The sequence below is a fragment of the Mus musculus genome, chromosome 12 (genome assembly GCF_000001635.26).
Source record: "Mus musculus strain C57BL/6J chromosome 12, GRCm38.p6 C57BL/6J".
Taxonomy (NCBI): Eukaryota; Metazoa; Chordata; class Mammalia; order Rodentia; family Muridae; genus Mus; species Mus musculus.
In genome coordinates, this window is record NC_000078.6 from 101,745,217 (window position 1) to 101,771,565 (window position 26,349).

General features: G+C 45.1%; 1 protein-coding gene across 4 annotated transcripts in view; it reads right to left on the minus strand.

Moving 5' to 3' along the window:
• Positions 1–1,348: 1,348 nt before the first annotated feature.
• Positions 1,349–26,349, minus strand: part of Fbln5 (fibulin 5) — a 72,555-nt gene continuing 47,554 nt past the window's right edge. For 2 of the 4 annotated variants that reach the window (NM_011812.4, NM_001361987.1), the window contains exons 5-11: positions 26,029–26,151; positions 23,177–23,293; positions 19,940–20,059; positions 16,586–16,708; positions 15,485–15,611; positions 12,040–12,235; positions 1,349–5,687 (exon numbers count right to left, since the gene is read on the minus strand). In NM_011812.4, coding sequence (NP_035942.1) covers positions 5,526–5,687; positions 12,040–12,235; positions 15,485–15,611; positions 16,586–16,708; positions 19,940–20,059; positions 23,177–23,293; positions 26,029–26,151 — 968 coding nt within the window. In that variant the 3' untranslated portion in view covers positions 1,349–5,525. The remainder of the gene's footprint in view (positions 5,688–12,039; positions 12,236–15,484; positions 15,612–16,585; positions 16,709–19,939; positions 20,060–23,176; positions 23,294–26,028; positions 26,152–26,349) is intronic. The other 2 variants (XM_006515866.2, XM_006515865.4) reach the window with 1 other exon arrangement.

The window sequence follows — 26,349 nt, forward strand, 5'->3', positions numbered from 1 at the left end:
TGGTTCAGTGGGTAAATGTCCTTGCTGTGCAGGCTTAGACACCTGAGTTTGATTCCCTGAATCCACAGAACTGTGTAAGGAGACTACCAACTCCACAAACTTGTCCTCAGACCTCCAAACACATGACATGGTATACATGCCCACACATGTACATTATACACACACACACAGAGAGAGAGAGAGAGAGAGAGAGAGAGAGAGAGAGAGAGAGAGAGAGAGAGAGAGAGAGAGAGAGAAATAATAAAAGGGGAAAGGTCAAAAGTTTTCTTTGGATAGAAATGTGAAAAGAATTAGAAAAGGTCTAGGTTCAAACCATAACGTTTCTTCCCAAACCAGAATGATTTCTAAGTGAAATCGACCAGTCTGATAGCTCTCTGGCCCTGGGTCAATGTTAATAATGAATAGAATCTTCATCAATGGATGTCACTGTAGTGTTTGCATTTGCATCTATGTGCAGTATACTTCTGCCTTCATTTTCACATTTCCGATCAAGAATATTCCAAATTCCTTGGAGGGGAGGGTGCTGCTGTTGCTGGCCCTGCTAAGGTGCTGTAGCCACTGTAAGACACCAGCAATGCTCACTTGCAAGTTGACACTTACCCTCTCATGCCATAGTTTATTTCTGTGTTAGATGCTGGCTATGAGTCATAATAAAGACCTGTTAGCAAGTCGGAGATGTGAGTGAAGATGGTCTTCTCAAGAAATACACTTGATGATGACTCTTGTACATCCCTTCGTTCCGGAGCCTCTGGTTGTTTTGGGTTTTTTTGTTTGTTTGGTTGGTTTGGTTTGGTTTTTTGTTTGTGTGTGTGTGTGTGTGTGTGTGTGTGTTTTCTGGATTTTGTTTTGTTTTGTTTTTGGTTTGTTTGGTAAGCATCTTTTAGTTTATCCTTGAGGACTCCAAACATCTGCTAAATAAAGGGACTAAGAAATTTCAGTACAAAAACCTCTATGTAAAGAACAATGTGTATGTTTGCTGGTGTGGCGGTGAATATGAACAAGTCTAGAACCAATCAAGAGTTTAGCTAAAGTCTCACTTTAGAGCAGGAGAGAAATATCAGAATGCATCACAGGCCAAATAAAAAAACAAATTACTTTTTAATGTTTTTAACATGTACTTATTTGTCTGTCTGAGCACACATGTGTGGCTCCTGGAGAACCTACATGTATGTGTATGGATGAGGATATAGCTGCAGAGGTTAGATGGTAGCTCTCAAAGATAGTTTTCTCCTTCTACCACGTAGACTGCAAGGACTGAACTCAGGCCATCAGACTTGGAGGCATGCACCCTTATCCACTGAGTCACCCCACCAACCCAAAAGAAACTTTTTTACATGCCATGTATTTTGGTTTTCTATTAAATGTATTTAATGGTTTCAAACAAAGGGCATTTATTATAAATTTCAAATGCATGCCCATGAATGCTCATGAGAGTTTTTGGTTGTACAAAATAGATATGGCTTAGTAATTACTAAACTCTAACTAAAAGAGGTCATGTTCTAGTTTTGTCTGGTGATTCATAGATAGTCAGATAAATGTGTCCCCAGTGAACGGTGCACCATGGTTCTGAGTCCAGCAATAAGTTCAACCTAAGTTCTTTCTCTGTGGAAGAGGAGGTGGGAAAAGCCTGAAGCTGAGGAAGAGAGCTGTGAAATGCTGTCTTCCAGTCAGAATGCGGCTACCACACTAATGAGCTCAAAGCAGCTGATATGACCTACACAAGACCTGTACAAGGGCAAGCCAGTTGAAATTTCAGCAAGGTCAAGAAAGGTGCTTCACAGCCCCCATCTGTATTGGGGAGCTACTGGCAGCTGATAGCTGCTGGAGCAGGTAAGGGAGAATCATTCCTCTTTTAGGGTGTGGCTACTGGTAGATTTCCCATCCTCCAGTAGAGAGCTGAACACCATGCACATGTGGGCAATGCTAATTTGACTTTGTGGGTTATCAAAACTAAAAATTTTAAAGAAGACACTAAGCTGGGAGGAGGATAGATTGGAAGAATAAAGAGAGGAGAAATGGGAGGAGTGTGGTCATACTTCATGGTATACATGTATTACTCTCATGAATATGGAAAAACATTTGTAAACAATAAAGCATGGTACTCTCTTAAGTGAAGACCTTTTACCACTTGGATTTCATCTGGAAAGATGAGAAGAAATGGTAGTCGCCCCTGTGTCTTGCAGTCAGTCTCTCTGAGTGGCTCTTTGGCTCAGAATAAACAATTTGTGCACAGTAGAGTTCACACTGAGACCACAAAAATACATTTAAACCATTGAAAATGAAATAATCAGACCTCCTTAAACATTTCACCATCTGGGCAAATAACACTCCTGAGTCCAAGACTGTTACCTAAAGAAAAACTGAGTGTGTTACCGGAGCCTGAAGGGTAACAGGTAGAAGGATTCTGTGCCAATTAGGAAGTGTGTTAAGATTGGCACGCTTCTGTGAAACTCCAAAACTGCACTTTAATGGAAATGCTGGCTGTCATCCCCAAAGTACATCCTGGGGCCTCTGAGAACGTTAGAGTCAGAAGCAGCTAAATGGAAGTATTCACCTGTGGGGAACTCAGTCAGTCAGGTGGTGGGAACACAGGATTTGGGCTGGTGTCTTGGATCTTTGTCTGGTACCCTCTCTTCATAGATTGCTTCATTCTTTGGGATCTGATGGAACCAGGGTTGACTTGGAAGACTTCAGCTCCAGGATGCAGCCATACTGACAAGAGACGAGCCTGGAGAGCCCTGATATATTAGGGCTTCCAAAACAGCCAATCCACTAGACCCCACTTTAGAGTACAATGCTGTAATTCTGCCAGCAGGCCAACCTCCGCCCCCTTAGCCATGGGAGGAAAAAAAAATCCAACTGTTTCCAACAAGTGGGTAAAACAAGCAGCCTTTTGGGTTCTGGGAGCCTCTAGAACCATTCTGAATATTTTGGGTTTGGTCCTCCAGTACACACTCTGCCACAGGCCATTCTCCTCTTGAACTTCTAGGCCCAAGTGTATCTTAAGATAAATTCATCCTACATGCTTCTTATTCATTTAAACTGAACTCATCAGTGATGTTTTGAAAGAGCAATCCAATGGCCAAGAGGCCTTTTGAGCCTGCTTTTGTGGAGCCTTTGGGTGCCTTTTTTCTTCGAAGCAGGAAGCCACATTTAGACAATGACAACTAAAAAGTAAACCCTAAGGACTTACTCGGAGTCTAGTTCCAAATATAGCACCTTGGAAAGCAATGGGTTCAGAAACTACAAGGCCAAGCTCCTCAGCCTCTGTGTGACGCAAGTTGAGCCCATGCTGTGCTGAGCCTGGGCCAATGGTTGTGGATGCTCTGAGTGCTGGCACTTAGCGTCTCTACTCTGCCCTGTCCTTAACTCCTAAGACTCCTCAAACTCAGGATGCCTGAATTAGAGGGTGCCTTCTAGCCTTGAGCTCTAGAAAGCCTAGCTGAAGGGATTTGTCCCTTTCTCCAAGCTTCCAAATAGAATCCTCTCCGCCACCTGGGTAGGTGTTACTAATGTTACCTGAGCCTGCCAGAAGGCTCACTGATGGACATGGTTTAGAATGGACTTGGTTTTAGTTAGGGGGGAAAAGTGAGGCAGAGATGTGTTGTGGCGTGAGACACACTCTGGTTAAGAAAGGCTGGGGCTGCTCAGATGTAGGTGGTAATGCTTTTTTGCCTCTGCTGAAGAAAGCCTATGGATTTGGGGGTAGTATACACTTTTAATCCCAGCACAAGGAGGTAAACGAAATCAGATCTCTAAACTCAAGACCAACCTAGTCTACATAGTGAATTTGAGGCCAATCAAGGATACATAGAAAGATTCTGTCTCAAAAAAACCAAATAAACAAAACACACACACACAGTCTATGCCTACCATCAAAACACACACACACAAAAAAAAACCTAATCTGTTGCCTACTAGCCTGGGGGTCCAGGGTACAGACCTGGGTATCTTGGAGGAATTTATCACCAAGAGGTAGGATAGGAGCCTGGTCCTTCAGGTGTGTCTTCGGGTCTTAAGGAACACATTTTCTCCTCCTGTTGTCTCCTATCCATTCCTGAGAATGTCATGTGGGCAGCCATCTAACCTGATCTCTTCTCTGTGCCTTGTGCTCTTTACATCTGCCTGGGGAGAAACCCGGAGCTCCTGACCATCGAAGGGATGACAAGATTTAAAAGTTCTGGAAGAAACTATACAGGTGCTGAAGGCAAGGTAACCCAAACTTGGGCCACACTAGCCACTTCCCCCCACCTCTGACATTTCATCCTCAACTTTGCTATTTATTCCTCTTTAACAAATCTTGATTCTCAGGCCCCACCCAGGATCAATAGCAACAGTTTCTGGGGATGGTTCCTGCTTAATCAGGCTTCCCTCTACAGAGGGTCAGGGGCCACTCACTGGTTTACAGGGATTTGAGTATGTTCTGGCCTGTATCCTTAGTATCCTTGGCCCTGTGTCCTGTGTCCTCTGCCCTCTGCCCTCTGCCCTTGGAGACAACCCACAACAGACCACATAAGAAAGCATCTATAAAAAATCTTGGGGTGGATGCTGGCCCTCACTTCTCCACCATCCTCATTTCTCAGTTCCCCATCTTTTGCCATCTTGATTCAGTTATGAAGGAGGTTTCAGCCCCTCAGAGAACTTTCCAAGCCACTGCATAGATCAAAACCAACCCCAAGCACTAAATTATCCATGGAGTCATAATTAACCAAACACAAGATTTCTTCAAATATTTAATCAGTCTGGATACCTCTGTCTTCCAACACAGTTGGGTAAAAACTCTTAAGAAAGCATGATTAAGGGGTCTATGTAAAAACTGGGCTAAGATGCAGGAAAGGATGAGGTTGGAAAGACTGAACATAACATGTATCTGAGGCCTTTGGAAGGAATTCTACCACTTTAAGAAGCCTCAAAATGAATAAGAAAAGGTTAAACACTCATACAAATTTTAAAGACAACTAAAATTTCTTTTATGCTGAAAATACCAGATGTGATTTTAAAATAGACTCTATAAAAACCTTCGATCCTGCTGTGGTGTGTTCCCATAGCCTTCTCAGAACATGCAAGAAGCAAACTAGCTATTCCCAGCATTTCCCACGAGCCCATGAGGACTTTTGCAAAGCAGCAATGCAGCAAGAGATGGAGGAAGGAGAGGAAGAGGTGAGAGCAAGCCACTCAGTCTTTTGAACCTTCGAGGACTCATACCCCAGCAAATCTAATCTATTTTCTTTTTTATAAAACGATGGAAATAAATGGAAGGCTTTGAAGAGTCACTGGCAACCTCATATCAGGGGCTAAGATGAACACTTTTGGATAACTGCATCATAGGAACTGAGGGCAGGGTGTCCTTCAGAGTGACCATCTGCAATAGTACAGATATGGGTCAAGATGCTAGGCTGATGCCCCCAGGAGATATTCAGCAGGAAAGGTGCAATGTCTGTCTCGCTCTCATTCTTGCTGGTTTCCTTTCTCCTCCCGTCCCTCGGTGCTGGTGAAAGGCAGTGTCAGAGGCCTTAGCCAGAGGCTCAGAACGGATACTGCGACACATATATCCGCAGTCGGATCACGGAGCTGCCTCTGAAGTTGATGACAGTGTTGACAGTGATCATCTCCAAGTCCAGCTGGATGTCCCGAGGCCCTTTGATGGGGCGTGTCATCACCAGGGTGGCACTGATAGGCCCTGTTTGCTGTGGACAGAACCAGGGGAACTAGTCAAAAATGATACGATGTTAGTGGAAGAGATGTCTGGTGGCAGCAACTTCAGTGAGGATGCTGTCTTAGCCTGCTTCCGTGAAGCTAGGTCACCTGAGCACCTCAGTGGTGCTGGACTTTTTCTCAGCTTTGCCCACTCTTTACCTGGTAGGTCTCACCTGAAAGATCATTCCCTAAGGCAAGCCTTCTCTGAGTCCCAAATCTAAGTCAGACCCTGCCACAAGGACTTTAGCTTTGCACATGAGTGAATTATTACTGTATGTTGAGAGAATGAATGTCTTACTATATATAATCACATGTGTTGCAGCCTTGGTCCATCTCTGCATCCCTAGAATACAGTGTGGTACCACTGTTTAGAAACATGGATTTTAGGCTCACCAAAGATCTATTGAGCTAGGATCTGTAGCTTATCAGGTTGCCGGGTACTTGGTGGACACATAAATAATTTTAAAATGCTGACCTAAAAGCACCAAATTCTGGGATAGGGTGTGATGGGGGCCAGTTGCCCTTATGTAAGGATTATCCTAAAGGTATAGCTCATTATTCCATTCTATGGACAAACAAACTGAGGCCTAGTGGGTTAAATAATTGATTGGGGTCATCCAGGGGTAGAGCTGGAGAGTTCCATTTCATTTTTTCTGCCTGGTTGTAAACCTCCACCTCTTTTTCATTATTCAACAATTATCAGAAGAGATGATGGTTGTAAACCTCCACCTCTTTTTCATTATTCAACAATTATCAGAAGAGATGATGGACTTTGAGTCCTCTCCCTTGTGATGCCCTCAATAGAGGTACCCAGGACCAATGCAACAGACAGATACAGATGTCTGCAGAGGAAACAGCATGAGTGAGAACATGGACAGGCTGGATTATCACTTCTCAGAAGCTGCAGTACCCAGAAAATGAATGGAACAAACTCCATGAAATCAAGGAACTTGGCCTGGATGAAGGTACACTAAGCATTTACTTTGTCTCCATAGAGGGAGGGCTCCCCACAAAGCTTGGCACCTCCTCCAAGATTGCTCACTGGTGTGACAGAGGTGGGGCTGCCAGGCAGGTATGGGCCAAGCATTAGGCCTGCCTTGTCCATTGGGCTATCAGCCATTACAGCCATGCAATTTCCTCCTGGCACCAGCTTTCAGTATTTCCATCAGCATACACATAATTGGTACCTCCTTGTGCAGGTACCTTATGCGGACTTCCTTCTCAGCCCTTTCAAACTCAGAGCCCAGGGCCAGGACTTCAGCAGGGACAGCTGTGCGGGAAAATAGCCACAACATTCACCCATTCATTCATTTTGTCAGTTTGTACTGTCTGCTTCAAGGCAGGCCAACGGTGTTAAGGACCTTGTCCTGAAGGTGTCTGTGAGAAACACTAATGCATTAGACTTAGACTTCTGTCCAAGGTTCAGCTCTTGACAGACTGCTCATATGACCCCACAGGCTATGCCTGTAGAGACGCATGTGCATGCATCCTTGGGTCTGTACATATAACATATGTTCATGTGTATATGTATGCACTTGTGAGCATGCATGCATATGTTTGCATGTGAATGGGTGTGTGTGCGTGTGTAATTGCAAATGTAATATGGCTTGTCTACTGACAGAATGCTACTCCCAAGTGCTTCTTATAAAAACCAATGAACATCAGTATGGGAGAACCTGAATGGCCACATGATGCTCCAATTGCCTGGGTAGCATTCCCAACTTTTCCAAGCTCTCTTTCTTAAAACTGCAGTAGCAGTAGCAGTGGCAACAGCAGTGTCCACTTATTAAATGCTTTCCATTGCAACAGGATGTTCTTCTTAGACCTTAACACTAGAAGAATAAGTCAAAACTACCCCACATTCCAGGCCCTGAGTAATGGCTGCTGGTCAGGTTGCCGGGGCAACCTGCCAACTTTACCACCGAAAATCTATGTGGACAATAATGCCAGAAAGAGAGGTTTGATGTGGCAAGTAGCCAGTCAGAGACTCTACTGCCCATACAGGGAAATGGTAAGTGGAACACCCATAGACATAATAAGCGTCAGCAGCAGCAGCATCCAACATGATGTAGCAAGGATTTAAGTGTCTTCCTCAGAACAGGCATGATTTCTGGCTACAGTGACAAGATATGGACCCTGTTTGTCCATCTCACCCTGTGTCCATCTCACCATCTATGCACCCTGCCTCTAATCCTAGAGAATCCAAAAAGTAGTGCTATCCTTGCTGAGAGAGGAAGAAAGGGGCCGTAAGGACTGCCTCACCAGGGACATTCAGAAACTTGACACTGAAAGATACAGAGGTTGTAGTTTCTATGTAAGTTAGCAAGGACTTTGGTGAAAGAGAATGAGACAGTAGGACAGTTGTCAAGGAACATTCCTAGAGTCTTACAGAAGCAAGCTGAGATGATGTCGCCTAGGTGTGCACAGTTTGAGGCAGCAGGGGAGAAAATGGGCAAAGTGCTTAGCAGGTTCATGCCCTCCCCTCAGCCTTTCACATTTGTCAAAGTCATCCCGTGTTCCAGATGCCATGCTAAGTGAATGACTTCAGCTAATCCTAAAGCAAATAACATTAGGATCTTCTCTAGAGATCAGGAAATTGAAACTGCGAGCAATTAGATAACATGCTCAAGATAACAGGATTGGGGAAAACTGGAGAAGACCAAGGAACAGGACTTAGCCCCATCACAGTAAACAAAAGGGAGCGGCCTCCTGAGCAAGGTTCTGAGCTCTGGACAGTGTTATGCTCATAAGCCCGTTGATCCCATCAGTTTCAGTGTGCCACCCTCAAGCCCTGTGACTTCCCCAAGTCTCACCCAAACCTTTGTCTGGTCTCAGGAGCAGTCTTGGAGATCTTGGCTTCCTCCCCCACCCTTAAGACCCTTTGGTTATCTTTATGGCAGGCCTGTGTCCCTTTGTTGCTTCTATGCCTCTTCTGAATAAAAATAAAAAGAGCTTGCAGGTCTTTCTTGGTCATAGGGAGATAGAAGCTACATGCAGCTTTGAGCTCAGTGTCCAGTGTTCCTTAGCTACTCTAACAGTCTAGGCCCAGAGGAAATTCCAAAGAATGGGATCTCTCTCCTGGCCATTCCATCTAAAAGGTAGTCTCCTTTTTCTACCATCCCTGGGCACCTCTCAGGCTGGTCACCAGAGTGATTATGGGGCCTGGGGGATTTTAGTGGGTGGCATTCAAAGGAAGGACCTGTTGCCTAGACAGGGAAGCCTCTACAGAGCTCTTGCTCTGCCTGGGGCTGGAGTTTAACTGAGGCAAGAATTAATGAAGTCTTAAATCCCTAACGGGAGAGAGCCATCTCTTTGCCCCATAACTAGGACTCCTGTGCTTCCAGATGAAGGACACTGATGGGCTGGCTTACAGTAAGCCCATCAAGACTTGGCAGGAGTGAGTTTCTTGCACATACCAGTGCATATAAGCTCAAGGAAGGATAGACACACACATGCATGCATGCATGTATGCACACAAGCAGTCATGCACATGCACACACATGTACCATCCATTCATCTCTTTCATCTTGCAGAAAGTCCTCCACTACCTCTGCCAACTTCTCCCCAAGCCTTTGATCCTTCTGCTTTGGTCTGAGCCAGCTCTAAACTAGCTCCACAAGTCAGGTGGTCACACATGACCTGATTCTGCTGATAGTAGATAATGTCTTAGGGACGAGTGAGAATACACTACTCCCTAAGATTGACAGCTTCAGGGGCAAGCATGACGTTCAGAGATATGGCTCTGTCATAGGCCCTTGAATAGGTCTCAAATTAACTATATAAAACATCCATAGGCCTGTTCCCAATGGTGACTCTAGAGGATCATATACAGGCTCCTGGGTTCAGTGGACCAAATTGTGACCATGAGGTTTCATTTCAGGTGAGAAGTAAATAGTGTTAAGAAAAAAAATTTTGAAGATGATGTTAAGAGTCTGAACCCAGGGAAACTGGTGTTCCTAAGTCACAAGGCTCTCTGTAAGAGAATGGCAAAGGGTACTCAGCCATATGCAAAGATGGAGGCAGGAATAATAATGTATAAGTGGCCTGGCGTGACTAGGCCACAGTCAGGATGTGATGGATAGTTTTATGTCAACCTGACACAAGCAAGAATCACTGGAGAGGAGGGAGCCTCAACTGAGAAAAAGCTTCCATAAAATGAGATGTAGGCAAACCTGTAGGGCATTTTCTTACTTGGTGACTTACCGGAGAGGGTCAAGCTCATTGTGGGTGGTGCCTGGGCTGGTGGTCTTGGGTTCTATAAGAAGGGCTGATAAAACTGTTAGGGGGTGAGCCATAAGCAGCATCTCTAAGTGGCCTCTGCATCTGCTCCTGCCTTTAGGCTTCTGCCCTGTTTGAATTCCTGCCCTGACTTCCTTCAATGATGGACTATAATGTGGAAGGAAGTTAAGCCAAATAAACCCTTTGCTACCAGCTTGCTTTGGTCCTGATGTTTCATCACAGCAATAGAAATCCTGAGACACAGGACGTGCAGTGATCACCAGAAACTAGAAGACATAGGAAACGCTTCTCCTCTAGACATGGGACATACAGCCCTGCAATGCATTGGGGTAGATGCAGAAATAATTTCAGACATTTTGAGTTCCAAAAGTATAAAGAAAAATATTTCTGTTGTCTTAAGCTACCATGGGGTCATTTGCTACAAGAGCCACAGAAAGGAATATCCCATCATGTTTGTGTACATGTGTTTGTGTGTGTGTGTTCATGTACATGTAAGTGTTATGCATATGTGTGTACATGCATGTAAAACAAGAAGACAACATCAAGAGTCTTTTTCTTTCTTAATCGCTCTCTACCAATTTCCCCTCTGAGACAAGGTCTCTCTATAGCCCAGGATGACTTAGATATTGCTACGTAAACCAGGCTAGCCTGGACTCACAAAAACCCATCTACCTCTTTCTCCACTTTCTGAGTGCTGGGATTAAAGGGATACCATCATGCCTGGTTCCACTTCTTTTTTGAGACAGGGTCTCTCACTGAGCCAGAAGCTCACCAATTCAGCTAAGCTGGCTGGCCAGTAAATTTGAGGGATCCCTGTCTCCAACTGCCAATGCAGAGAGCTCAGGTAGATATTACTCTGGCTTCACCATCTGAAAGAGGTTGTCTATAGAGATGAAGCTCTAGAACCTTCCCTCAACAATGGTTACATGCATACTACAATATGACAAAAGTGGTTATAGGCCATTCAGTGTAGGTAAGTCATTCCAGGGACTGAAGAGATGAGAAGTCCAGTCATGTGAATGTCATGGTACTAAAAATATATCCATGGTGTGGTACAAAGGTATACCCACAGCATAGTATTAAAGGTATACACATGGCATAGTATTGAAGGTACATAATTTATTATGCAAAGTAAACACATTTTAGGACATGTGCTATCATGTTTTCAAACTTTTTACAGTGTTTTGTATCTGAGCTATTTCATAGCATAGCTACAGGTGCTAAGCAGCACTTGAGATGTGACAAGTGCCAGGAAAGACATTATATTTCGTTTTAACTAGTTCAGATTTTAGAAGTGTCAATGCTCACTCTGTAAAGTCAGTGGAGTCCACACCTGAGAACTACGCTTTTTTTATTCTTTTTTGCTGACATTTACGTACTAGGAGAGTGAGGACATAGGTTTTTTTTAGTGCTGTATTTTCAGCTATTAAATATGCATAGTAAGTTATAATATACTTGTCAAAATGTAAATAAATGTGTAAGCAAAGGAATGAAGTCCTTTTCATAGTTTTGAAACTAAAACCTGTCATGGCCTAACTTCTCCTTTCACAGACAAAGCTCCTGGGAGACACGAAGGAAGACCATGCAGAAAGTAATAGACAAGAGTCTCTGAGCACTGGGCTCATACCTCCTCTCTTCTTTCTACACTTCCTATATGATATATACACACACACACACACATATATATATATATACACATATACATATACATACATATACATATACATATATATATATGTGTGTGTGTGTGTATATATATATATATATATACACACACATATATATACCTGCTTCCATGAAATGTGACTGTGGCTGTAGACTAGACCACACAAGGCTGTTATTAAAGATAGAAATCATCAGATAGCAAGAAGATTAAAGATAGAAATCACCAGATAGAGGGTGAAGGTAGAGAGCAATAGAATGAAGACAATCAACATTGATCTTTGGCCTTGACATGTGTTCACTCTCGAGAATGCACATACACACTCGCACACGTGCACATGCACACGCACAAAGACAGTGGCCTTTGTCAAAGATGGCAGTCACTGTTAAAGATGGCAGCCATTGTTAACCATGGCAGCCATGGTTCACACTCCCTCTTACCCGCATATAGAACTCTCGACCCTCGTTGCCAGATTTGATCTGGAAAATGTAATAGGCACCAGGGTATCGGGTTGTTGCTTGCATCTGGAAGATGTCAGCAGGAACGGAGCGTCCTGACACCACATCCATGTCCCGATACAGGATGGTGAATGGCTGGTCTCTGCAGCTGGTGTGCTCAGCAGGACACATACAGCGGCTGACAGGAGAGAAACCATATGAGTTTCCAGGCACTGGCTGTGCCTCCTCCCTCACTTGAAAACAAAATCAAATTGCTCTCATCATGTAGTGGTGTAACAGGAGACCACCTCTACTCCCAGTTTTAATCTGAAGGCTTCCTAGAATGTAGATGAGATCTGCTTCCTAGATCGTAGCTTTCTTGGCATCAGGTAATCTGGCTACTAAAGAATGTAATTGGATCTCTGGTCATCAGAACCCTGGAACATTCTCCGGTATGCTTCGTATGCGTCATATATTCAGACATGTGCTGATGGTCATATAGCCCTCACTTCCCAGTCAAGGACATGTATTAAAAATATTTAAAAGTGGAGGCTGGAGAGATCACTCAGCAGTTAAAAAGCCTTGGTCGCTCTACTAGAGGACCCAGGATTGATTCCCAACACCCTCATGGCAGCTCACAATCTATCTTCACTCCATTCCAAGACATGGCAGCTCACAACTGTCTGTAAGTCCATTGCCAGGGTGATCTGAGGTCTCTTCTGGCCTCTTTGGGTACCCGGCATGCATATGGCAGATAACATGCAGGCAAATATACCCATATACATTTTTTAAAAAAATAAAAATAAAAATTATATTAGGCCGATGGTTTTCGGGGATGGCTTCACATTCTCTGCTGCACTCAGCTCAGCTCAGCAGGCATGGACTATAATTTAAGAGCTCAGAACTCACTGGACACTTCAGAAATTCAACATTAAGTAACATCCGTGTCCTCAAGCAGTTTAGAAATACACAATTCTTAAACACAAATATTTATAATACAAAGCAGATAATTTCTAACCCTAGGAATAACATAACCCAACAGAAAGCCATAGGCATCTGTTGCCAAGGAATGCCTACTAGAGACACCTGCTGACTTATCCATCTTTCCTCCATTCCTGAACCTCCCCCCCCCCCTCATGGGACAGCGTGCACAATTGGAGGTGCATGCAAAGAGGCATCTGGGCTTAGAATTTATTTTGGAAGTGGAACTGACAGTGTTTGCAGGTAGACTGGAAGTTAAGGGACAATGACCTAAAAATAACAGTGTTCACCCCTCAGTGCTGGCCACTCTGTCACTCATTTCTCACCTGGGTCTCTGTGATGGCCCCCTAACAGATTGCCCTTTGTCAAGCTAAGTCAGGTTACACGGTCTCCTGCACTCTTCAGTGGTCCCTCGGTGAAGCCCGAGTGAAAACTGAACTTAAGTTTTAGCGTCTATGGACTCTAATGAACCTTCTGGATTTGTCCACCCTGCCCCCAGTTTTCTCAGGCCACTTCTCTTTACCCTTCCTATGGGGAAGGAGCTCAACTTCCTGTGATCCCTGTAGGCTTTAAGGCCACCCTGGCTTTAATTGCCTTTATACATGCTGTTCCCTTCTGCTCTTCCAGTCTCTTGTTAGTTAATGTCAACTCAACTTCTCACCCTATCCAAAGGTCATTCTCTCAGTGGGGCCTTTAGATTCCCAGAACAGGTCCAACTTCCTCTTTCCTTGTCTATAAACTCCTCACTCAGTCTGCCATTATGTATTCATTCATTAGCCAATCTGCTTGCTGTCTTTCTCCACTCCTAGACTTTTGGTGGTCTCAGGAAGCCCATATAGCCAGAAATGAGCACAAATTGGACTGTAGAAGGATTTCTGGTGGTTAGATAAAAGCAAGCATTCCTCTGGAACTTGTGGAACAGGTTTTCTGTCCCCAAAAGGAGTCCCTCCCTGAAGCTTTGCCTTCTCTGCAGGATATGTCCACCCTCTGGTCACACTCTCTCATGCTTTCTCCTGCTCTCTCACTAGCTCTTGCTACCTCCACTTCTTTCTCCCACTCTGGCTTCCCTTGCCCTGGCTATGTCCAATCTGTTTCTCTTTCTCTCTGCTCTGGGCTCTTCCAGTTGTCACTGGATATGTTCTTCCTCTTAGGGTAAAAGCCTTGCCCCATAATGGAGCTGCTATGCTGGCAGTTTCTTTACTGTACCTTCTCCCACATGCCATTAAGCTACAGTGCCCAGCACAAAACAGAGCACCACTAATAGTTAACAAGCAAAAGACTACAGAGAATCATCAAAGTATCATGTTGTTAAGACTGCAACTGAGCGAGCAGCCAAGTCAAAATAGCCCTGATGCCAAAATGATCACATTAAAATGTCACATGTCAGAGAGAAAATAATTGTTTCCTAAAAGAAAATTGGAAAGGGGAGTGATGGCTCCCAGCTGAAGAGGATCGTGAACAGCTGGGAGAGGGGCACTGAGTAGAGAACTGAAAGATGGAGTTGGTCTGGCCACGAGGAGATGAAAGAAATGCCTTCCATCTGGGAGGAAGTATATGCACAAACTCGGGGAGGCTGGGCCCACTGGGTGTTGGTCAAGGTGAGAACACACCTTGTTCCAGCTGGCAGTGCTCCTGTACAGGACTCCTGAGCAGACAAGGAGCTGGAAGCAGATGGCCATCACGTGGCTCTGGGGCTTAGAAGGAGGAAGTTACCAAGCTTTTTCAGGGCAGAGGTTTCACTAGTAGCATCTGATCAAGCCTGCCAGTTGGACAACATCAGTTCCCGAACCAGAGAGACCCAAACATGGAGAGTGGTTTAGTGCTCTATTGGGCTACTTGGGGATCTGGAATCAGAAACTGGGAGGTCCCTGTTCTAAAGAATTTCTAGGAAGTACTACTTATAGCAACACATGACAACACCTCTCAAGGAGCCCCCAGGCCTGACTTTGTCCTCATCTTTGGTCCATTTTTTTTTTAAATCACAGCAGGAATTTTACTTGTAAGCCCCGAATCTTCTTTGAGAGAAGAATGGGATGGCTGTGGCTGATCCAGTCCTTCATCTCCACTGTGAGGGTTTGCAGTTGCTGAGGGGAGGGGGCTCATAGCTGACGGTAGAAAGGAGGGAAGGTGTACATGTCTGTGCTGTATGCTGTGCACGTATGCTTTCCATGCAGGATGAGGAACAGAGATGGGCCAGCAGCGGGGGTAAGGGGAAAGAAAAGAAACACAGAGGACTCCAGGCCTGCAAAACACATCCCAGTAAAATCAAATGGTTGAAGTTATCTTCTCAATGTTATTACTAGCCATGTGATGATTTAGTAATTGGTCTGCCTTTAGGACTTCAGAAACTTGACTAGAGCAGATCTCCTGACTCCTTGGCTCAGGAAAGCTCCTTGATAAGATACTGACAGTCTCCTGAGCCAGGTCCCCATTCCCTTCCACTTCCCAAGGATTAGCCTTGGCTTACTTTTCACCAATCAGCAGATAAGGCTCCTCACAGCTGATGGGATCAATACATTTGAAGCCCCCTTGTAGATTGTAGCAAGTCTGCAGTGAGGTACACGTGTGGTTTCGGTGCTCACATTCATTGATATCTGAAATGCAGGGTAGAGGAGAAGCATGGTGTTAGCCCTGGACCAGCTATGTGGGGGAGGGGGAGGATAAGAGTGAGAGCCACTTGCATCTTGTCATCCAATATGGCAGCCATTGGTTCCACACAGTTATTGGGCACTCAAAACATGGGCAGTGAAAATTGAGATGTGCTTGTAACAGGAAATAGACACAAGATCTCTATGCTTCAGTAAAAAGAATTTATAGCATCTTATCAGCAACTTTTATATTGAGTATATATTAAAACTATAAAATGTTTGGACTCATGGCTTTAAACAAAATATAGCATTAAAACTGACTAGATCTATTTGTCTATATTATTTTTCGTGTGGCTAGTAGATTAGGTAAGCCAAAAAGCCCACGTTCATAGTAATTTGAGTGACGTTTCTGATGTCTGTCACCACCATGGATAATTCTTACATGTTGTTGGGAATAAGGTTAATAAAGGGGCAGTCATTCTGCAAGGGATCAAGTGCAGGACTGTCAATCTCAAGAAGGCTTAGCCATTTTGTATTCAGGGTCTGGACCCTGTGAGGAACCCCAGTATTCAATCTCTAGGAAGTCAGAGAGAGCCAGCTAGACAAGCTGCCTTCAAGGCAACACGAGAAAGCCGACACTCAGTGGGACCTAGCTAAAAGAGGCCTTGGTTAGGGCCAAAGTAGTCATTCTTGGGGTTGCAGAGGTCGATCTGCCTGGCAAGATAGAAACCATCCCTCAGAAAGTGCCACCTACCTCTACAGAGGTCATTGTACAGACACATGTAACTACCCCCCTCTCCTGGCCAGAGGACAGGCTACTCAGAGAGAAGAGAAAGATATCCACTCAGACATCCTTCCCAGATCTTCCAGGCCCAACCACACCCAACTCTGCCATCTTCCTGAAGCAACAAGATTCCACAGGAGGATACATCCAGATGACCACCTGAGTCAGCTCCACCAGTCCCTGTGGGCAGTCTTACCCTGGCAGCTTCGGTTATCATCCAACAGGACGTAGCCTGGAGGGCACGAGCAGAAGTATGAGCCCGGCTGGTTCACACACTCGTGTTGACAGAGGAACTCGGAGAAGCTGCACTCGTCCATATCTGAGAGTAACAAGGTATAGCTGTTGGTTATTTTCACCGACTACCTCTCTTCCCTAAGAGACAATGACTTCAAGGCTACGAGGTTGCCAACTTACTTCTTGACCACATCTACCGATGGTGAGCTTACTCCCTGTATTTGAGTCAAGGAGCAGAGCGGGTACAATGCCTCTGGTGGCCTGGCTGCCTCAGATGTTCCTTAGAACAAGAGATACAGCAGCAGCTAGCTAGCCTGGAACCATCCTGCAGAGGAGGGCAGGGGGCAGCACTGTCCCAACAATGCTACCATTACTCTGCATAGACCTTGGCAGCTGACATAGGAGCAGGCATTCCAGAAAAGCCAATTCTTGATCACACACAGAATTTGGCAATACAGGCCCCATTTGCGCCTCATTTGACAGGCACGCCAAAGAAAACATGTTTTTCTTGCATTTGTTGTTTCCCAAAAACTTGCTTTCCCTGGTTCCCATGTGGCATGTCCTCTGACTACTCTGTAACTCACAGACCACTGACGGCTCAGATCAACCCCGAGAGTGTTGGCATGAAGGAGACTGCCGCTTTGTCTTTGAAGAACCCACATATCGCATGACTAATGTTTTCTTTACCCAAGAAGGGAACCTCTCCCCATTTTTCTGAGCTGTCTCTTGCCCATGGGTGAAGAGTCGGTGGATTTAGGATGTAATTCACTAACTGGAGTTAGCATGCTCCAGTATTATCCAATCCTCAGCCAGCTTTGCAGAGAAATCTGGGGGTCCCCAGCTCCACTCCATCGTGACATGTCACCAATCGTTTCTGTGTAGTTTGCGGGTTTCATTAACTCCTTTATGAGATGTCAGTAGTGATATCTATCAATTCCCAAGGCCTACTGTGTATCAACCACCACATTAAATGTTCAACATGTCTCATATTTAATCTCTACCTCAACCCTGAGAAGAAGGTGTTATGACTATTTGAATTAAAAGATTTTTTTTTTTTAAATGAGGCTCACAGGATTTCGGCAACTAGACCAAGTTCATAGATCAAATGATTAAATAGGAGATCATGGATCTGAATGTGGAGCCTCAGAGCAACTCTGATGCACTTGATGAGGTAACATCCCCTGAGTAACAGCTGCTCAGGATCTAAAATCATCGGATCTGGGAGTGCCAATGTGCGAGGAGAAATACCCCAGCAAAGTTAGCTTCAGTGTAGGATAGGAAGGAAAAGCCCAACCTACCTCCTACTGGATGAAGGAGGGTCCCTGACTCACTACACTCTAGTTTGTCTTAATATCTGCAATTCCAGAAATCCCAGAAAGTTTTTTTCCCCACAAAGGCCTGTAGCTCCACCCTCCACTGAAAAGCTGAAATAGAAGCCAGGTGTCTGGCAGGGAGTACACATCAGGCCATTGCCATTCCTCCGTGTGAAACCCTATCTCATTTCTAGGATCAGCATGGCTTAGCAAATCCCGGGAGGACACAGGGACAAGGGATCTGGTGCTGCAAAGAGGGACTACCCCAGCTTTGAGAGCCAACTAAGAATGACAGTGCCCCAGTATCTAGGATAAAGTGCACAAAACACAGTCCCTAGGACACTTCTAGCTGTCTACAAGGCCTGCTGAGACCAGGGTTCCCAGTAAAGTTGGTAGAACGTGTTATTCAGTGACCATGGAGAATAAATAGGTCATTTAGGATCAAAAGAGAAATTCTGCCAAACTAGAAAGGATTTGAGCTCCTCGTGAAGTCCAAAGTCTCTAATACTTAGGGAAAACTCACTAAGTGACCATAGCATTGAGGAACACCAATTTGTCTTTACAACCACTCCATGTTATTTAACAGGGAAGAAACCAAGGCCTGAAAAACTCCATGGGAAGAAGTGATGACTAACAGAGGCAGAGTTTGAACCCAGATCCATCTAGCTCCAGAGTCCCTACCTCAAGACCCTGACAGTGGTCAATAAACATCTATGGGATTTCAGGTAATTTCAGAGAAAGTACTAATCCCATCCCATAATGCAAAGCTTTCCACATCCCTCAGTTCTTTGGCCCAGACTCTCTAAGGAGTGCCATAAAGGAAGTAGAAACAGAGGAAGAAAGGGGCCTTTCATGCCCTTGGATATTTTAGTTCTGTATGTGGGGCTGGTATTTAATCAGGCTGAGGCTCTGTAACTGCTTGCTGTGACTCTGAGGGTGGCCTGGCCCTGGGGAGAGGTAGCCATTTGTTTCTGAGAACTCTGTCCCTAGAACATTCCAGTCCCAAGAGAAGCTAGTAAACAAGTCTCATTCACAGCCTCTGTGTGTCCCTGTTATGGTGAAACTCAAGATTGGGTCTCTTTCCATTCTGCTGGATAATTTTCACACCTAGAGCACTGCCTGCTTTTATTTTGAAAAATCACAGGAAACATTATTAATGTGAGCTGAGCTAATTTACAATTGCAGAGGACATTAAAGCTGGTGGGATGATCTTACCTTTAACAAAAAATTTACAAAGAATGGGGGGACAGACAGACACAGAGACAAACAAATGAGCCCACCGATCTGTGTTGTATGGGATGCTACAGACAAAATGTAAATGAAATGTGTTTCTTACTTTCAAAAAGTTCTAACTTCCATGATCGTTTTCTGACTATCTAGGAATTTAACTTTCTGGGAGAAAAAAAAAAAAAAAAGAATTACAACGGACTCAAGAAACTAGCCTGAGAAGAGAATAACAGCACCTGGGCTTGGATGGAATTTATTTAAATTTCATGTTCATTTCATTTAAATTTAATGCTCACTGTGCACCAGGCCTAGTGCTGGACCATGATTATTTGATGACATTCCCAAAGTATGTGCATGCATATGTATAGTTTATTTACTCAATGTCCTTCTAACATAGTAGCAAAATCAATTACCCCTAAATCACAGTCCTCCATAAATATCATCTATACCATTTTCAGGTTTTAGGCCAGTGCTGGCAAAGGATAGGAAACTCTCAGATCAACTGGCAAAACTGAGTGAGTTCTTGCTCTCACCAACTCCATCCCAGATCCAAACACTGGCTTCTCATTAAAGTCAGATGACCAGGAAGGTAAGACTGAACTCCACGTCTCAGGAAGTGACTCATCTTTGTTCTGTGTGGTTATGTTCCCATGACACTGGGAAATGTCTCCAGCTAGACACACAACCAGGAAACCAGAGGAAACACCTGTGATAAATCCCTTGCCCCAGCCCCGGATCTCTGAACAGGTGGACAGCTCCAATGCCCAGCCCATTACCACTGCAGTGAATGCCATCTTCCTCAAGTTCATATCCTGGGTCACAGCGGCAGATGAAAGAGCCATAGGTGTTGACACAGGTCTGAACACAGGGATTCTCAGTTTCGCACTCGTTCACATCTGTACAAAACCAAAGTGCATCACTATTAGTGTGACAAAAGAAAACAAACAAGCAAACAAACAACCACACACACACAAAGCAGAAACATGAATTGGCAGCAAAATCTATCACCAAGAGCCCAGCTTCCTAGGTGCCAAGGATCCCCCACCGAGGACCTATCAGACCATGATCTCATGTTCTGTGAGACTATATTAACTGTCAATTTACAGGATCCAGATGAGCCTTCAGGCACACCTATAAAGAATGTAGCCTCTGGCCATGCCTGAGAGTTATTTTGTTGAGTAATTTACTGATGTGGGCAGCACCATCCCCTGCACTGAGTACACGGAGAAAGTGAGCAAGAACTAGGTTTCACCACTCTCTGCTCCATGTGGGTGCCATGTGACCAGGTGCCTCCTCCTGCTGTGGCCTAGACATGATGGTGGCCTTCTGTCTTGAACCATAAGTCCTTTGTCTTTTAAGTTGCTCTGTCAGGATGCTTTATTACAACCACAAGGAAAGCAACTAGGACCATCCCCAACAGGTACCCTGAAGATCGAGAGCCTCTGTATGCAGTCCCTTCTAGAGTGGCAAGCCAGAAGGGAGATGAAGATGTCACACACTGCATCTATGTGTATGTACACTTGTACCTACCAGGAAGCCTGCTCTCCCAGACTCACCCACAGAATTCCCAGGCAGAACCCACTCTTTCCCATCTCTGATTTGCTCCTCTCTTCACTCTCGCTGACTTGTGTCAGCTAAACAATCGCAGCAATTCTGCGAATATGTTTGTTATGAATAAATAACCTCACCGGTTATTCTTGTAGCAATTCTGCTTTCAGACCATTGCCCCTCCCCCATTCTTCATGTTCCATAGGGAAAGGAAAGGATTACAAAGAGGACAAAGAGTAATGGCAGATCCCTCCTCCTCAGTGCAGTGATGGGTTCATGTGGTATACTGTGTATCAATTACACATCAGCAGAGCTATTTTCATACTTCTGAACATTAAGAGACTTGCCCCCAATTCACATGCCAACAAGGGCCTGGTGAGAACTACAGCATGAGTTAGGAATCCCTTCAAAATCCACAGGACTCATTTTGTATAGTTCATTGAGGTAGGGGACAGAGGGAAGGAGATCTTTCTGATGCTGGCATCAACTGACCCTTGGCAAGTACCCCCTCCCACATGTCACATGCCTCTGGTGGCAGTTCTAGTTAAGAGACTTTTTCTCCACTTCACAAGTCCAGTTAAGCCTCTTAAGGCTCTGAAAAGAGCTTTGAATGTTCTCAGAAGTAAAGGCCTTTGTGGTAAGCAGCTTTTGAGGGGCCTCATATAGGGGAAGGCTAATTCCATGCCCACAAAGTGCCTGCTTCCTGCCAACTCTGGAGCCCTAAGAGGAAAAACAAACAAATGAACAGCCATGTAGGAAGGGTCTGGTGAGATACCGGGCTGCTCTGGTGCCCACGCACCCAGCACTCATGAGAGACTGGGCATTTCTCCATCCAGACAGGGGCGGGACTGGGCAGGAGTATGTCCCTAGTGCACTAAGCCACATACCAGTTTAGATAGGCCAATGTTGCTGCACTTTGGGGCTGGTGTCCTCAGTTTCTGGCCAGACATTTGCCAATTGGTGAAAAATGAGCTCAATGCTGCTTCTATCGCTCAAAACTACTTTTGATAGAACAGAAAGGGTTAAACCCCTTGCACCCTCACGGCCTCTCTCTGCCAGATTTTCCAGTGGTTACTTCTGAATCCCAAGGGCCTGGACCTGAGGCAACAGCTCGGTCTGAAAAGCGCTTGTTGTGTTAGCATGAGGAACTGAGTTCAGATCTCCAGCACTGTGTAAAATGCCAGGCATGGTTGCATGAGCTATGGCCAGAGCTAGAGGGGTGGAGAGCAGAGGATTCACGGGGGTTACTGGCCAGCAGCCTGAATCCTGAGGGCAAGGTTCCCCAACTGATTCACTGAGCCCTTGGCCTTCCTCTCAACTCTGCCACAATCAAGCCACCTGACTCTGACCAAGTGGCTTCACCTTTGTGAGAGTTGGTTTCTTTATCTGTGGATCATGACCACAAACACTCCTGTCTATAAGACTATTGATGGGGCCAGTGAGGTTTGCAGGACATAAGCCCTTTGAGGAGATGTGAGGTGGAATGATTGCAAAAGCTTGACAGGATCTGTAACAGCCTGTGTGACCTGTGGGCCCTTCTGATGCAATATCCTGGTGGCCAAGTGCCCAGGTGTGGCCATGCTGCCCGAGTATACCGTGCCAGCCTCTGAGGGAAAACCTGGGCTGGCACCTCTAACCTCAGCCTTGGCCCCAAGAACTTGTCGTCAGCCCTAAGCAGCTTATCACAACAGCGAGGGAGCCAGACGCCTGCTCCCTACTCCAGTGGGAAGGAAGGGCCCTGTTTTATTTATTTCCTCAAACTCCTGCCCAGCTCTGCTCTCAGACAAAAAAGGAAAAAAAAATGACCACTCCTTGCAAAAGGAGCCCAGGCAGGGGCTTCTTGGAACAATTAGCAGGACCAGCTTTAGAGGAGCCTCATAAAGAATTCAGGATCAAACCCTGGAAGGCTGAAGCCTTCCTGTTTACCCAGTGATTTAGATATGATTAAACTAATGGAGACATAATATCCTCTAAGTAGCTGGCCAAAGGCCTGCACGCCAGAACTCACTCAAATAGTGTGACAAGGAAATGGGCCTGTGAAACCCGGTGGCAGACTGCAATAAAGGCCTCATCCTGAGTCTCCATCCAGACCAGACCAGTGCTCGGGACTGGAGGCCGGAGCTAGAGGTAGAACTCAGAGCAGGTCATGACTTATATTAGTTTTGGGGTCTTAAGGCCTTCATTGACTTCCAGAGCAGCAGCTTTCCAATAGGAACCATGACAGACAAACATTGCTTTTCTTACTGACCCATGTTGGAAGTGATTGTGCGAAAATCAACAAGTACCTTTGCTTTAATCTGCTTTGTGGAGCCTTCTGAGGGGGTCATGAAAGGTAACCCTCCCTTGCCTGTGCTGAGCAATAGGTACTCCTGATACAGACCAGAGATCTGGAAACAGCCCACATTTGCTGGGACACTGTATCTAGTGTTTCATTCTGTGTCCAAGTTATTGTGCACATGGCATACCTTGGCAAGACCTTCCATCGTCGTTGAGGGTGAAACCAGGGTTGCATGTACAGGAATAGGATCCTGGAACATTTGCACAGAGCTGCTGGCAGTAACCATAGCGACATTCATCAATATCTAGAAACAAATTCAGGCAAGGTAAGACAGGACTCTTCCTTGAGGCCGCCATCAACCTAGTATCATTGTCTTCCTCTTCTAGGATGGGGCCAGAAAGAAGATGGATGCTTAAACAACAGAACCTAGTAAATTTCAGGAATGATGAACCCACTGGACCACAGTGCTCAGCTTCCTTGTAACCTTCTACTTCCCCAAACAATCTCTGTCGCATGAACAACTGAACCTATCCTGAAATTTGTGGCAAATTTTTTCTGCTTTGATAGGGATATTTGATAGGGAGAAGCACAAGATGGCTTCTCAGAACCTACCCAATTCAGGCTTAACTAAGACTTATGCAATAATAAGGTTCAATACTATGATTCTCTACAGTCCTTCCAGTACCCTGGGCGTGAACAAGTTAGCTTAGCATGTAAAGAATCAGCAGGAGCGCTCTGATGAACTGTCTGCCAGCTCTATTAACAATGGCTATGTCCAGATGGCAGGAACAGGATACTGGGCCATCAGCATGAGCTGGGCAATCAGTCCTACAGTAAGATCTATGAATGTGGTGATGGGAGGATGTTTGTGCTCACCTCAGCTCTGGAGTGGACATGATAGAAACATCTGAGCCATGGAAAGTGGCAATACAATGGGGAGTGTGTGCTTCCAGCAGAGCTGTGACATGTGACCTCCCTGTAACATGCACCAGCCTATAAGGAGCCTGATGTCATTGGAAAAGCACTTTATAACATCCTGGGCTAAAAAAAGGGGGAGGAGGAATGGGCTAGACAACTCACTCCTTTGAGGCAAGGTGCCTCCAGTGAAAGCCCCATTCTCCGATCTCTGGGAGGACAGTGTCCTTTACTTATGTGGGCTCAGGGACCAGATGATCTGACTGAAGCAGTCACTGGACTTTACATCATCCCTACTGTGCTGTAGAATCCTAACGTCCCCTCCCTGGAACCTCAACTCTTAGTAACATATAGATAGCACTCTTCAGGCCTTGCTCTCTGTGCTCAGGTTCTACGGCCTACATCTAGAAAGAGTTCCCCCACCACCAGCCCAACCCAACCCACTGCCTATTTCTTTAGCCTTCACCACATTCTGTGCCCTACCTTGGGATTCTGCTTTATCTTCTGTCCAATTTGCTTCTAACATGGCCCAACTACATTCCTCTGAGGCGGGCAGCTTCTACTTGGAAAACATTTTGACTTGTACAGTTGCTAATTCTGACCTCCTCCCAAGACACAATTGGGAACATCACCAGTGCCTGGAGAGGCATCAGAGGCAGAGAAGGTACCCTCTCTTCAGGGGTATTTAGGAAGGAAACCCTAGCCTTCATTTTTCAAAAAAAAAAAAAAGGTAAATCTCCAACTGTGTGCAGAAGGGATAGTGGGTAGCTATGGAACCCACATGTTAAAGAGAAAGAAGAGTTCCGCCAAGAGAAGGCATAGGATCCACAAAAAATTAAGAAAGGGCTGTAGGTCAGATGTGAATGCTAATGGACCATACCATGTAGGCAAAGTATGTACCAATGAGCAGCTCTCCACAGTGCTCTGTGGAAGAGAACAAATTGACAAGCAGAAGAGCAACATCTTTTGGCATCTTTCAGATGGAGAGATCTGCCCTCTATGAGTCTATAATGAGCCCATGTACCCTGTCCCATATCTTAGTGCCCTTTGTGGTAAGAAAAAAAAAATCTGACTGGGAAAGCCAGAGACATCAATATTAGACCCGACTTGTTTTAAGTTTATCCAAAATGTTCCTCCTCTTTGAGTTTGTCTCCAACTCTATAAAAGTTAGATGACATAATATGGAACATCCTTTCCAGCTCTGGAATTCTACATAAGAAGAAGTTCCTGCACAAATAACTCCCTCTCACTGGCCGGCTTACATACAAGCCATAGCATCACATTTTCCATTAGAGCAGAGGTTGGTTTAAATGCACAGGAACTATCGTATTCCCGGAGGCCCATGTGCTCTTCTGTGCCTGCCTGGAAAGGAGAAGCAGGCCAAGATCAGGCAGCTTATCGTGCCTCAAGGACTCTTCAGATAGTCCACAAAGTAAATTCAGCCTCAATCCAGAGACCTGGAAGAACGGTTTCTGGTTTTGGTTTTGGTTTTGGTTTTGGTTGTTTGTTTGTTTGTTTGTTTGTTTCCACTTATGTATATATTCTATACTGTTGTTTGATTCTAACTTTAAGCCAACTTGGCTAAATGAAAATTCAGAGGATAAGAAAAAAAAAATATCCCTAGCCAATGACAACTGCAAGGGATAAAACTGTCAACTAGTGATGAGTGACACCTTTGGAGAGAACACAGCTGTGGGTGGGCAGAGTGGAGTGGCAGGTGTCAGAGCTAGAAAGGATGACACTGGCATTCTTCATCTAACTTTGAGCTGTGAAACATTCCTGTAACTAAGCAAAAGGATTCCCTTGGCTTAGGACTATGTGTAACCAGGGTAGAATAACCCTCACTTGTACCACTTCCTGGCTTAGCTATAAGCTTCCTGAAGATTTCAGCAACTTTTTGCCAAATCCCTTAAAATGTAATTTCAAAAAAACATATGGAATGCTAGTGATGATGAAAACTTATTTTAATGGATGGTCACACGTGTAAGGTCATCTCATAGCTCTCTATACGTGCCCAAAGAAAAACGTACCTGGACCTCCTTACAGTTCCCACATTGTACTGTATCCATGACAACCATCAACTCCCCAGAATTTCTCTCAGAGCCTTGAGGAGCTCTTTCTTACCTAGGCACTGCCCTTCCAGAAGCCAGTACCCATCGGTGCAGGAGCAGGTGTAACCTCCTTCAGTGTTGATACAGATCTGGGTAGGGTTGCACTGGTGTGAGTCTGTTGCACACTCGTCCACATCTGTAACACAAAAATGATTCCAGAGAATGCCTCCCATGTCTAAGAACCCTGGAGCCACCAGAAGTGCAAGCTGTGCCTGAGTCTCAGCTGGGAGGCTGCTGATAAAATCACTGGGTCACACCAAGAGCAGAGTATTTTCCTGATAGGCACTTCTGAGACACACTGGCCTCTAGAGTGGCTTTTGCTCAAAGAACTACA